Source organism: Dermochelys coriacea, chromosome 8 (assembly GCF_009764565.3).
Source record: "Dermochelys coriacea isolate rDerCor1 chromosome 8, rDerCor1.pri.v4, whole genome shotgun sequence".
In the NCBI taxonomy this organism is placed as follows: domain Eukaryota; kingdom Metazoa; phylum Chordata; order Testudines; family Dermochelyidae; genus Dermochelys; species Dermochelys coriacea.
In genome coordinates, this window is record NC_050075.1 from 96,782,787 (window position 1) to 96,797,083 (window position 14,297).

At 39.7% G+C, this 14,297-nt stretch overlaps 1 protein-coding gene across 3 annotated transcripts in view; it reads left to right on the forward strand.

Annotated features, from left to right (window-relative positions):
• Window positions 1-14,297, forward strand: part of GLIS1 (GLIS family zinc finger 1) — a 269,714-nt gene that overhangs the window by 214,232 nt on the left and 41,185 nt on the right. For 2 of the 3 annotated variants that reach the window (XM_038415005.2, XM_043520300.1), the window contains exons 5-7: window positions 4,051-4,212; window positions 8,386-8,496; window positions 12,170-12,302. In XM_038415005.2, the coding sequence (XP_038270933.1) occupies window positions 4,051-4,212; window positions 8,386-8,496; window positions 12,170-12,302 (406 nt within the window). The remainder of the gene's footprint in view (window positions 1-4,050; window positions 4,213-8,385; window positions 8,497-12,169; window positions 12,303-14,297) is intronic. The other variant, XM_038415007.2, reaches the window with a different exon arrangement.

The following is a 14,297-nucleotide window of genomic DNA, read 5'->3' on the forward strand; positions in this document are numbered from 1 at the left end:
AAACCAAACCTCACAGCCTCCCGGTCAGAGCAAGGCAGGGGAGTCGGGGGGAGAATGGCAGAGCAGTTTGCTGCTCTTTGGAAGCTTGCACCTAGGGCAACTACCATGCTCACTTGCCCCCGTAGAACTGGCCCTGTATGCAAGGATGATGGAAAATGAGCAATGCAGTAAAACTGTAATGGAGAGTAAGCTGGGCAGGGAGTGGAACTCACCCGAGTGCAATACACAACACCTATCCCTAGGAAAACAGTAGAGATGGTTGAAAAAAAAATTCCCCACAGCAAATTTTAACTTTTTGGCAAAAGAATGAAAAATTGAAAAATTTCAGCCAAGAACTGAAAAATGTTGGCTGAAAACGTTGGCCTGAAAACATTTCTATTCAGAACTGCTGCCATGGTGCTTCATAGGAATGTTAATTCTGATGCCTCATGCACTCATCCTCCTTTGTGGGCCAGGCTTCCGGACTATATATCCCATGATGCAGCATAGCCACTCCTCTTGCTGAGCCATTGCAGTGTAACATGGAATTCCCTATCTGCAGTGCATCACGGGAGAGGTATGATGTAAAAACCTGGCCCACAGAAGAGAATAGAGGAATGGGGCACCTGAACCACAGCTCCCATGAGGCACCGCAGCAACGTTTTTATTTTTTGGACAAAAGTTTTCAGTTTTGGAGTGTTCAGTTTTTCAATGAAAAGTCCAAATTTTCCACAGAAAGCAGATGCTCTTTGCAAAAAATGGCCTTTTGTTGAAAACTCAATTTTCTTTGAAAAAAAAATTCAAGAGACAATTTTCAGCCAACCCTGTTAAACAAAAGAGCAGTGCATAATGATTTATTTATGTCAGGATTTTAAAGTTCTGACCATTTGATCTTATTAGCACATGTGATCATCTGAAATTACATGAGAGGATGTATTTGTAAGGCCTGATCCTGTAAGGTGTAAGTATCTTTAACTTCCATTAGCACTTCATAAGAGCAGGCTCCTACTAGTGTTACAGTAGTTACTAGATGGAAAGGCATACAATAAATGTATGACATGGAGTATTTGAGGAGAAAGTGCAGCTCCAGTTAATACAATCTTGGATGAGCTTAAATTTTTGCAAAATGCAACAAGCGGGTCTAATATATCCTTGGTAGTCTCATTTTACTTCTTGGAAATATCACTTACATTACAGGAACCTGAACCAGATCCTCAGCTGGGGTAAATCGGTGCGTCTCCTTTGAAGTTTATGGAGTTTATACCACTTTACACCATCTGAGATTCTGGCCCATAGAATTTGCCATGCCAAATCAGATATTTGGCATCCAGTTTTATTTACTACAAGGAGGGGAGGTTCCTTCTGTTTTTTGTTGTGTAAAATAGGGACCAGGCAAAACATCTGGAAATATGAAATGTAACAGGCTTTTAAAAAACAGCTGCAGTCTTGTCTTGAAGCAAAGCGAAACACAGAAACGTATTTCAAAAGTGTGATTATATACTTCTAAGAGAGCAATGGGTAATGCTGCAAAAAATACAAGGTACCAGGGTATATTTGGTTGATTCTAACCACATGTGTTGGGAGAGCATCTGAGTCTGTCTCTCTAATTTTTTGCATTGTGACAAAAAGATGCATATTAGGTTCAACATGTTTTATTCAGTAGTACCGTGTGTGTGTGTGTGTGTGTGTGTGTGTGTGCAAGAAGCAAGCTGATGACCAGTTAGGAAATTCGTTAAGACCACCTGGTTAATTCAGCCCTTCCTGATATGTATCAGACACCAACAAATTCTATCATTGCATACTTCAAACTACAGATTAGCATCCATACTAGAAACTGATAAAAGAAACCATTCTAACCACTTAGTTTTGTAGTGCAGTGAAACAGTACCAGAACAGAGGCTATGATGCTTATGTTTAATCTTTAACTAGACTCCGTATTTCTTTCATACCAAACCATCTGTATTTCAGCCCAAGAGAGGGGTTGATATTTCAAGGGAAAAGAAATTATATATAGGATCACAAATACACCAGTTCATGTTAATAACATACATTTTAGAAATGGACCTTGGAATCCTGTAGTATAATAGAAACAAAGCTAAATAGGAAAAGGTGTCATATTTTGGTAATGTCACTTGCAGTTATGTGGTATGTTCCTTCAAAGATCTAACAACCCTTTCAATTTACTTCTGTCGGTTTTGGATCAGGCCTTAAGTACCCTCTACTTTGTCCATGGGAGTTGAAGGCACCCAGCAACTATTAAAAAACACTTTGTACTGTGCAAAATCAGTTAAACTCTCCCATATTATTTGTACAATCAAATTCTTTTTCAGATCTTACATTTTTATAATAGTAGAACTCTGAGTGTAATAATGATAATTCTTATTATGCATGTGTCTATAGAATCTGAATCAGTATCTGTTTCTCTGTGTATACGCAGATACTAATTCACACACGCACTTGCGAAATTCTACTCACCCACTCTCCAGTGTGGAGAGTATCTGAGCTGGTGAGTTTTTATGATAATTTTGTAAGACTGACATATCCTCATGAACACTAGTATTTTTACATCTGCAATTGCTAGCTATAGCTCTTCATACTGCTTGTCCACATCTGTATTGGCTCTTGACCTATAGGATTTGTAATAGATGCTACACAGCACTATAAACTACCACTTTAAGCTTTCTTAATGAAACCAGAACAGTAAAAGCCAGTATTGCTCAGGTAACCGGCTATATCAATGTGGAGAACAGAGCAAGCAGTTGGGGTGCCAGGTTCAGGCAGGCTAGAGTTAGCAACAGGAGAGTTTGTTTGAATGGATCAGGAGGTGGATCAAATCATCTTCTGTAGTCTGTTATATACTATGTACCGTGCAGCATTTCAGTTCTCTGAAAACAGGTTCTTCGTGCCACACAGATTCTCTCCGTTCAGTGTGTGGCAGCGGATTGTTATACCCCACAAAGTTTCTTGTGCCAATTCATTTTATACTCCTGGGGGCATTCTGTCCCAAAAAATTAAAAATGCCATGCCAAAAAATTAAAAATTCTGCACACAATATTTTGAAATTCTGCAAATTTTACTTGTCAAAATAATGCTATGCAATCATGACACTTTTAATTACTTTGGTAATTTATTTCAAAATACCTGTCAGCAAGTATGTCTGTAACAATACATGACACACACAAAAATTCCACCAGGAGTAGAAAGTTAAAGAAATGCCTATGACAACGCAGTTCATGTTTCTCTGCCCCCTATCCTTCTAGAGCCTAGCCGGGGGGGGCGGGGGGGAGACACCCACAACCCCTCCTACCAAGAGCCCAGCTTCGGGACCTCCCCAGCCCAGATACCTGCACCCCCTCCCTGTCAGAGTGCATCCGCAGCGCCCCCCCCCGGCCCCAGCCCAGACACCCGTCCCTCTTGCCTCCCCAGAGCCCAGGGATCCAGAGGGAGAAACAGCCTGATGCTGGATCCCAGGCTTGCATGGAGTTTCCTGTGTGCTGCCCTCTCCTTCCCTTGGGGTGTGCTGGGAACTGCAGCTGCCAGAAACCCTCTAGCTCCCTCTTCCTCCCCCGCAGCAATGCCTTCTATGTGCAAACTGGGCTCTGCCGAGTCCAGTGGCCTCTAGTGGTGACCAGCAGCACTGCAGCCCATTTCTGTGGAGGAAAAGAAATTCTGCGCGCACAATGTTAATTTCTGCAAAATTCTGCATTGTGCAGTGGTGCAGAATTCCCCCCACAGTAATGTTAAAAACACTGTTTAAGAGAACACTTCAGAAGCTGAACGCTTGTTCTTTGTTTAAATTTCCTTACCAAAACCATATCTTTAAGGTTCAGTACTGCACACTGAAAGTGTGAGATATTTATAATAATATAGTAGTATCTATCCACACACCGTGCCTTTCATGATAGATTAAATTAAAGCACAAAATGATGTGTTTCACCCATAAATTTCATCAGATGTTTGAGTTTTGGTTGATTTATTACATGTCTAGCTTGGGTTTTAACTGTACTCATTGTGGCTGCCCATGGTTTATTTAATAATGCTTTACAGAGATGTTTTATGGCTTTATTGCAGTTTGAAGGGTGCAACAAGGCATTCTCTAGACTTGAAAATCTTAAGATTCACCTGCGGAGTCATACTGGAGAGAAACCTTACCTATGTCAGCACCCTGGCTGCCAGAAAGCTTTCAGTAACTCCAGTGATCGGGCAAAGCACCAGCGCACACACCTGGATACTGTAAGCATTACCTTATTTCATATTATGGCTTGCACAGAGAGTTTAAACAGGCTTTGTACAGGATCTGCGTTGAAACTGGCATATGGCAGCTTCCATTTCATGAAAATGTCTAAATAAGAAGTGAAGGAAGAGGTGCTTTGATTTTTAGCTGCATGTATTCATTTAAATAATGGAGGATTTGCTCATTTAACCATTGAGGGCAAAATTCTATCACCCTTACTCAAACCGAGGAATACTTTACTTTGGGAATACTCCTGGAGTAAGGTGTTGCTCACTTTGAGGAACTGTTTGTAGAGTAAGATACTCCTCTGTGTGAATAAAGGGGGCAGAATCAAGGCTTAAAAAATTGTCGCTGTAAGAAATTCAATCGTTTTCTTGCTTATTTTGACAAAGTCTAATCTAAATTACCACAGGAACATGGCAAACACCTTAAGAGAAAATAAATTAATGGACACAATTTTATAAACCCTCTCCCCCCGCCCCAAAAGGCAAAAATACATCAACCATATGTGATATGTTAATAATGCTAATGATTAACTTCACTGAAAATGAACCATAAGTACCAAGTTCTTCTCGCATATAGACATGGTAGACCTCGACTCTAATGTTTTGCTCTTAATGCATGCATAGCACATGGGACCTGCTCCAAACCCTACTGATGTTAGTGGGAGTCTTTCTGTTGACTTCTGTGATGGGCTTTGGATCAGGCCCTAGAAGAGCATGCAAGGAGGGCAGAATACCTTCAGTGTGATTCTCAGAAGAGGAGTTTTACTGAAGTGTATCTGCAGTGGGTGAACCTGTGGAAGAAGACGCACAATGTGCCTTTCTCCTTGATCCCTAATGAAAAGGCCATGTTAGCTGGCCCCTGTTCATCAGGGTTTTTTTTTTAAGTAGCCATTCTAAAAATTTTAATTTGTGCTGAAGCTGCCCTAAATCCTGATACGATTAACTCGCCAATTTTATGGCAAAGGAAGCAAACAGACATCATAGGCCAATTAAGTCCCCAGCCTAGAGCTTGTGAAGAATAACAGCAAGAGTCTTTCCTTTGTCTTTTTCAAAGAGGTGAATATATGATTTAACATTTGGCCGAGCGTTTATAGGGCAGAACTTTTGAGTTTAATTGATATTTACTCTTTAAGCAGCTACACATTTCAGACAGTGCAGCATTAAGGAATGCGTAATGTACATTATGCCTTGCAAAAACAAACAAGCAAGAGAAGTGAGTCAGTCACATTTTCCAAACCCAAGCACACTTACAATAACAATGTTTTATTTATTTGAAAGTCAACCTGAAATATTTGAATTTGTAATTAGTTATAAAATGTGTCTTTTGAAACTGAATATACTGTATGGGATTCACATTTTTGAAGTTTAACTGCTTGAAGTTAATATAAAAACATATATACAAGTTTGACTCACTAATGGAATATCTTTAGTAGAGCTTTTGTACAATTATATAGTACACTGAACAAAATAACCCAGAGTTCTTGTGTCTGTTCATCTATGTGATATTGCAAAGAAATCTCTAAACTTAGCTCTCTCTTTTCTTCTCCTTTTCTCTCTGTTTCTTTAACCTCTGAAATGCTCATACATCAGCACAAAGGTACAGTAATCATTTTTGACTAACTTTCCAAAGTGTCTTGAACTGTTGTTCACATTTCCCTGCTACAGGTTCTTTGAAATTCTCACTATATTCATATTCTGACGAAACTGACGTTCATTTGCCTGCTTCATTTAAGACCTGTGGTTTTTATTTAGTGTGTTGCCTGTTTTAGAATGTCAGTGTAAACAATTAATGATGCATGTATCGTTTTACTATAAAAACTGGAGCCCAAAGGACCCAGGGACCCCTTTAAAAACTGACTACATATCGAAGAACTGTGTGAATGTCCAAGCAAAAAAGATTAGGCTATTAAAGATGGGCATTTTTCTGATCTATTTTCCCCATCACTAATCGTGGTACCATGGCTAGAAAAATATTCTGCTCATTCTTCTATTAAGGAATTTATTAATGGTTTCCATAGTCCTTCCTCACATGTCTGTTCTCTGTTTATTCTAAAGACTCTCAATAAATCAACTTTCCTATGTAAGTTTCTGAGTAGATATTGTGTTAGCCTTTAAGGCTTTGAGTTGGTGAATGATCCTATTATTCCTTTGGAAATTTCCTCCTGGTATAAGGAACAGAGTTATTTATCCTCTGGAGGCACCTAGAAAGAAAAAGGATTTACATGGATGCTTATTTCATATGGAGTGCATTTGGTATTGATTTAAAACTCTGCATGTAGATCAATCCATCGTTTATCTTCTTAGAAAGGAGAATATGTAAATAATTACAGTGACCTGTTAGTTTGGGTTGGTTTGATTAAATAACTGAAATTACTAGGTCACATTTCCCACGGTGAAAGCAGAATTAGGGAAGTTATCTGTGCTGCAATTAGGAAGGGGTGTCATCACTCTTCCAATGCTGCTGAAATTCATTTTATTTGTACCAAGCCATAGCTACTGGGCTTTATCCAAATGAAGTGCAGGGTTTTATCTAAGCAAAACCATAGCATGGGAATGCAGCTACAGACTGCAGAATCATGACTCCATCACTTTCTTCTGCACGTGACCCCTTCTGTGCAAACCAATGGTGCAAATGCCACCCCTATATTGCCATTCTGCTGAGAGCCCCAATCCCACTCCTCCCTTGCTGCCTTTACATAAGAATTTAGTGGTGCAATTGGGCTTGTGTGCACTTTGCACTGCAGGTGAAAGTGACCATGTCGGAATGCTTTCTATGAAAAGAGAAGAGGTTCAAATGTGTGACTCTGATGTCAGCTCTTGAAGGTAATCAAATCACAAAGGTGAGAGGCCAACCAAACTTCCTGGGAGGGCACTAAAAGAACTTACTGGCACATGTACTGAGGCCCTTCTGTCATATACATTGGCATGATGGGTGAGCAGGCAAGCAAGCTCCAAAAAGCCACAGGAAAAAAACAGCAAAATTAGGCTCTGGTTAGAGGCCTTGTGAGGCTTGGCATGAGGAGATCATTTGTTACCACCTGATTGTGACCAAGTACCTTGGGAATAACACATTCATTTAGGATTTCCCCAATAGTTTAAAGGTTGCCTTTTGTTGTCAGGGCCCAGAGGTGGTGCACAGCCAAATAAGGCATTTGGTCAGGCTTGCATTAGCTGGAAGCTTACCATGAGGGCCCTGCAGCTGTTCTGTTTTAATAGGAAGGAGCTTTGATACTCTCCAGATAGAGAGAAGTGTTCTTCCTACAGGTAGGAGAAGTATCTTTCTACCACGTGAAAGGAATCCATTGGGGGAACTCATCAGCTAAACTAGGCTTTCTTGCCACTGGAAGATCTTCATGTTCTGCCATCTAGGAAAGGTAACCTCTGACAGATACTATTCACAGTTGGAAAGGGCTTTTCCTGGCAAGGTCAACAATGCTGGGTTTTTCTGTATTTGTTGATTTGCTGTAATGTTTGTGTTTAGTGTTGTTTGTATGAGTATAAGTAAAATGTAAATAAAGCATTTGTGTTATTTAAAACAGGAATGGGAAGAATGTATGAAAGCACTCCGGTGTTAATGCCTTTAGCTTTTGCTTTGCAACATATGTGACGCTATCTGTGTAAAACCAGTAGGAAATCAAAATCAGGAACCAAGTTTTTTCTTTTTTTTGTAATTATACTTAAAGATCTTTGCAATACTGTGTTACATACTGAGTGGATTGCATACAAAGTAAATACCTCTCCAAAGAGGCAAAAAGGTACTATTTTTGTACTTCCAAAAAGTGGAAATACTATAATGTTCTCAAAACCCAACTATTTATTTCTATTATGATTTAATTCTGTCCAGTAATCAATACCCAAAAGTGTACGAGTACAGATGTGTTAAGTGCTCTCAGGATTTGGACTGACTTCAGAATATGAGCTGTCATTGCTGTTCTGTGTGCGCCACAGCTGGCCCACAGCCAGACTTGTTATACACAGAAGTATTTGCAAAACTAGAGGTTGCAAGCTGAGCAAACAACTTGGGGTTTTACAATACGTTTTCACATAAATTATAGTCTCTAGCTATTTTGTATTCTAATTTGTTGAACTCAGGCTTCATATTATAAAGGTAGGTGCCTATAAAAGCTGAAATCCTTCCCTTTCTTTCTTTTTTCCATGCATTTACAGAAACCATATGCCTGTCAAATTCCCGGGTGCTCCAAACGCTACACGGATCCAAGTTCCCTGCGCAAGCATGTGAAAGCTCATTCTGCCAAAGAACAACAGGTGCGTAAGAAGGTAAGGCCATCGATCAAAACTGTGGCGTGCTCAAATGAACACTTACTGAAATTTCATCAATATATTTGTATTTAATTGGTCTGTGATTTATGTTTTTTCAAATCAGGATTTTACTGTGTTGTTGCTAGGTGAAAATTGAACTTCAGTTCAGTTTCCTGATGGTTTTTCACTGTTGCCAGTCAGACTACCATTTTCTTGCTGTAGTGATTTTCAGTGCTATTTTTTTCCCCCTTGCAGAGTGGTTTGCTCTGCACTATTAAATCAGGCCCTTCTTTCAAATTATCTCCTGTTCATCCTTCTGACCTATGACTCCAAATTCTGCTCTCATTCACACCCAAATCAAATGGGTCGCTTAGTTTAACAGCTCATTTAAAATATGGATGAATCCCACACCTGAATAATTTATACATGTCAGGAAAGATGTGATATTTTAGTAGATTAGAAAAAACACCCTCTATAGATCATAGGGCCTTTGTTTTAAACATGTTTATAGATCATTTCAAACCCACACTGCTCATTATGTATTTACTAGTATTCCATCCAGCCAAATATTTTATTAAAAAACCCATGGGTTTCTATGGGTTCAATCCTTAATTCATTGTTGTTTTTGTTGTTATTGGGATAGCACCTGAAGGTTCCAGGCAAAGATCAGGGCCCTATTAAAGTAAAGCATTGTTCTCTAGTTAATGAAAGGATGGTGGCTGCCCCAAATAGCTTACAGTCTATGTATATGAGAGGAGATAACATGTGGATACAATAGACGAGGGGATGTGGGGGATTATAAGATAACAATGAGGCAATTGTGATTAGCATAATTAGCAGCAGTCACAGCACACCAGCGGCCTAGTCATTGTTCAGAATTTTGTAGGCATCACAGCAAGGTGAGGTTTAAGGATGATGGAGCGGAAGAGAGGTGACAATATAACAAGACACAAGAGTGGATACAGGTAGGGAGCAGCTAGTAGTGAAGAGCCTCAAAGGTGAGGACCAGAAGCTTGTACTTAATGGAATGGAGTGCAAGAGCCAGTGAAGGGACTCAAAGAGAGAGGTGACAGTATCACAATGGAGGTTATTTTAACAGCAGAATTTTGAAGGGACCATGGAGGAGCAAGATGGGTGTCAAGAAGGCCAGAGAGAAAGCGGTTGCAGTAGTCAGGACAGGAGATAAGGGACTAGATAAATGTTCATGATTTGGACAGAGAAGGGCCAAAATTGGTCTTGGCATGGAAGAGGAAGAGGCAAAAGCTTTGGAAATGGCCTAGGTGTACATGTCTAGGAGAGGCCGGAGTCAGGGATGACTTGCAGGTTACAGGCCACAGTGATAGGGTGTCCTTATCTGGTAGAACTCCCAGTGAAGTTCTGAATTCAGCGTGGGTTTTTCCTTGACAAGGAGTGATACCCAAATGCTCTGGTCTCCCTCTTCTTGTGGAGTGGCTGGGAACAGACCAATAACAACAAAAAGTAAAGGCAGTAGGAACAGGAGATGAAATAACAGCAGCAGCCCATGATACCACCAATAGCTCCCTACATGGGGTTTCAGATCTACAGTTCCAAGGGTTCTGGTGTAAGAGGTGATGAAGAAGGAAGGCAGTGGAGCCAGGAGGAAGATGGATTTCTGTGGCGTCATCCCCCATGACCCTCTTGGGCATTTGCAGTGCAAAATAGCCCTGTCAGCACTATATTGTGTGGAAACACCCTCTTGCTCCATACCTGTCTCCCGTGGGAGTAGCTGAAGCTGACTGCTGGAGGGGTTCTCATCACAGATTGTGTCCGAGTGGAATGACTCTCATGTGTAGTCTTTCCTCTTCCCCTGGAATTCTGTGGTTTTGCCTCTAGCTCCTTTAGAGTGCTTTATGTGCACCATTTTTTATAGTGGCCTGTAAGAGTGTAGCAAATTCTGGGACCCTAAATAGAGATACAGAGCTCTTCTACTGACTCATGCTGATGTGAGGACCCTGCAAAGAGAGGCAGTTATCTCTGCTGATTTACCCTGGCAGCCAGATCACATGGGACCTATTATCTCCAAACTCGAAGTATGAAAAGGTTTAAGAGCCCAGGAGTTTCCAATCTCCTCTTTGGATTTTCCCCATGAAGGAGGTGTTTTCACTAGTATTCAGAACTTTGTGATTGGGCCATAGGGCCCCACCCTGCAAACACTTCTGTACATGCTTAACTCTAGGTATGGACGCAGTCCCTTTGACTCCAAGTATATAGATAGGTGTTTATAGGATTCGGATTTATGTTTATACAGATCTTGGAGCCATTCAGAATTTTTATTAAGACGACTTCTAAAGATAGCAGCAGATTTATAATGTATTTTGATCAGGCTTCTATGAAAATGAAGTAAGGCAGGTATCATCCATAAAGAACTAATAAGCAAAATAAATATTTCACTTAAACATATTGGAGGGGGGAAATGTGCAACTGAAAGTATAGTTCAGTGTTTCTAAAACTGACTCCAGTCTCTTCCCATCTTCAATCTGAACCAGGAAAAATGAGCAAGGGGCTGTTTTTACTTGCTTCATCATTTGCAGTTTTTGACTCAGCAAAGTCCATTGTTATCTTTGTTTGCTGATTTCTAAGTAGAAGTGACTTAGCCAAGAAAGAAAAATTAACAGGCTGCTCTGCCCACATGTCTGAGGCATCCAACCAATAAGCACAATCTTTGATTTTTTGAAAAATGTTCTGAGCAGAGATTTATATCAGAGGAGCCCTGAATATTTAGTCCATATCTTAGAGGAGGTTTGTTAGATCTTTCTCCATTTTTCTTTTTTTAGGAGAACAAAATCTAGGATGCTAGTGGTTAATTTAGTAGTAGTTAAAGTTTTATTGGCTTCAGCTGCAGATTGTTATCCAAAATGCTAGATATTTATCCTAAAAAAAACAAATGCCTGGATAACAGAACCCTAAATAGGTTTGCCTGGACCTTGCATTTAGAATAACTAATCCCAGGGGAGATTAGTATGCAAAACTGTAAACTCCAAAATAATAACTATTAATGGCCACAGAATACGATGGCTGTTTGTGTAATTTGAGTACTATATTATGACAAACACTTGGCAACATAAGCATGTTTGAAGGAGAATTAGAAATGCTTTTCTTTCTTAATTCTCCTCTCCTGCTGTTTTTAATATGATCGACATTGTGGTTTTCAGAGCATGCTTCAGACACATTTGCCAGAGCATTAATTTACATAGAGACCAGCTGACATATTGCTGATACCTCTTACACATTACTGACAGTGCCTTATTTCACCAGTTTTAATCTGATAAGCACAAACTCTTTTCTTTCCCTATCAAAAGTCTTTCCAAGTGTCACAGTTACAAAAACGATGCAAACCTTTTGCCAAAGAACCCAAAACACTATAGAGAGCTAGAAATACATAGTGAAATTATACCATAAAATTGAAGAAACATAGGGTACTTTATGTTTCTGAACCAAAATGCTGTTGATGTAAGATTAGCACTTAACTTGTGTGCTTAAGAAAACCCAATGACCTCTAATTAGAAATACTTAGTACCAGGTATATCCTCAAGTACACTAAGTTCCTAAGAATGACATTCTGTTCCTTCCTTCTATACGTAGGCTATAACCAAACAGACGTATGAATTCAATTAGCTACAGTTTGGTTTACTTTGAAATAAGATCTCTTTGTTTTATCCTCCTCTTGCAGCTACATTCATGTACTGATATTGAACAAGATGTACTAAGTGAATGCTTAGCTATACAGCAGCTCCACACATCTTCACAACACATTTTGGATGGGAAGTGTGGTAGATCTATAGGTCACCATGATCTAATAGCAGGTAAGAATAATTCCAATAAATATGGTGTTATATGTGTCATTTTAAGTAAGGATTATTAAAGAACTTGGACCACTATGGAAAATCAGCCCATTATGTTTAAGATTGTAAAAACCAGAATGTAGGTTATAAATTAGATGAAAAATGTATAGTGCATTATTTCACTAGTATTTCACAGGTTACCAATGATAAATTTTTCAAAGATGCCAAGCACCATCGCTCTCTTTAATTTTATATGAAGTTCTGGGTTTTCAGCATCTTTGAAAATCATGCTCAATGTCTTTACGTTTATGTTGGTCTCAGCATTACACAACGCACAAGCTATGTTAAAGCACAGCAGGAGCCCTAACAAAGACAGAAATTCACAGATAAAGTTACTGTTATGCTCACAAACAGATATCCCACAGTAAATATCTCTCTTTTTTGGCAGTGGAGATATACGTGTTATCTGGAGTGCAGGAGTTGCTTCCATTACAAAAATATCCCTGCTGCCTCTTCATGGGTGAGCTGCCAGAGGGGTGAGGGTACGGCTTTGTGCATGCCCAACAGGGGAAATTTTACCAATGGAAACTTAGGTACCTACAGGGCTGGTCTAAGCAGGAGTTTGGGGGAAATCTACACTTTTGGATTTAGCCCCCTAAAGTGGAAGTTCGTCACCTTGATCTAGTGCTTACTCTTTGTTTTTAAATGATGAAAACAGTTTAGCCCTGACACTTATACATTCCCCTTCCCAGCTGATCAAAGCGGGCCCCTGGCCTCTGATTTTCACTGACCTCATATTGGATTCTTATGTCACTCTTAGGTATGAAGGTGATAATGACTACTGCTATGATACATTATCTATGGAACTGATACCATTCTTCTTTTGATACTGCCACCAAATACTGTGGCAGTTAGTAGCATAGGATTTGCCAGATTGGATCAGACCTATGGTCCATCTAGTCCAGTAGTCTGTCCCTGTAAATGGCCATCACCAGATGCGTCAGAGGAACGTGCAAGACACCCTGCAATAGGCAAATGTTGAATAATCTTCCCCCATCCTACTTAGACTGTAAGCTTCTCAGGACCAGAACAGTCTCTTTGTTCTGTGTTGTACAGCATCTAGCACAATAGGGGCCTGGTCCAGAGGCTCTTGCTTCAATACAAATAATAATAATCCCTAATAATTAGAGATTGACTTAAACTTGAAACATGAGGTTTTATATCACTTTTTTGGTAACTTTATTATATTATAACTCTGGATGTTCTTCTTGTCCATATGAATGTTCAGTCTTGTTTTGAATCTTAAGTTCTTGGCCTCAACAACATCCTTTGGCAGTGAGTTCCAGTGTCTACATGTTTTGTGAAAATATTTCTTTTTATCAATTTTGAATTTACCAACATTCAATTTCAGTAAATGCCCCTTTTTTCCTGTTACAAGAGAGTGGGAACAAAAGCATCTTCCTTCTCTAGACCATTCACTTTATATACTGTTAACAAGTCCCCTTGTATTTGCCTCTTTTCTAAGGTAAACAGTCCCAATCTTTTTGATCTTTCTTCACAAGAGTTTTTCCAGGCCCCTAATCACTCTTGTCACCTGGCTCTGAATCCCCGTTATATCCTTTTTGAAATGGAGTGACCAGTACTTTACAGAGCATTCCAGATGAGGCCAGTCCATTGATTTATATAATGGCATTATAATATTTTCCGTATTATTCTCCATCTTGTTCCTTATGCATCCTAGCATCTTGTTTGCTTTTTTGACCACAAATGCACATTAAAAATGGAAGAGATGTATTGCCTCATTTTGCATCCATCACCTTGTATGGTCTGGATAGAGTCTCCAGAGAGAGGATGTAATAAACATTAATTTGCTGTTTTCATTCTGTATTTGCTTAAATAGCTATCCACATAAATACCAGTTATGGATAGACTGTCCATGGTCCTTGTAGGTGTGCACAGAGGGATGAGGGACTCCAGGCATAAGAGCTGAGGCCAATTTCCAGTCCATGTAGTGGG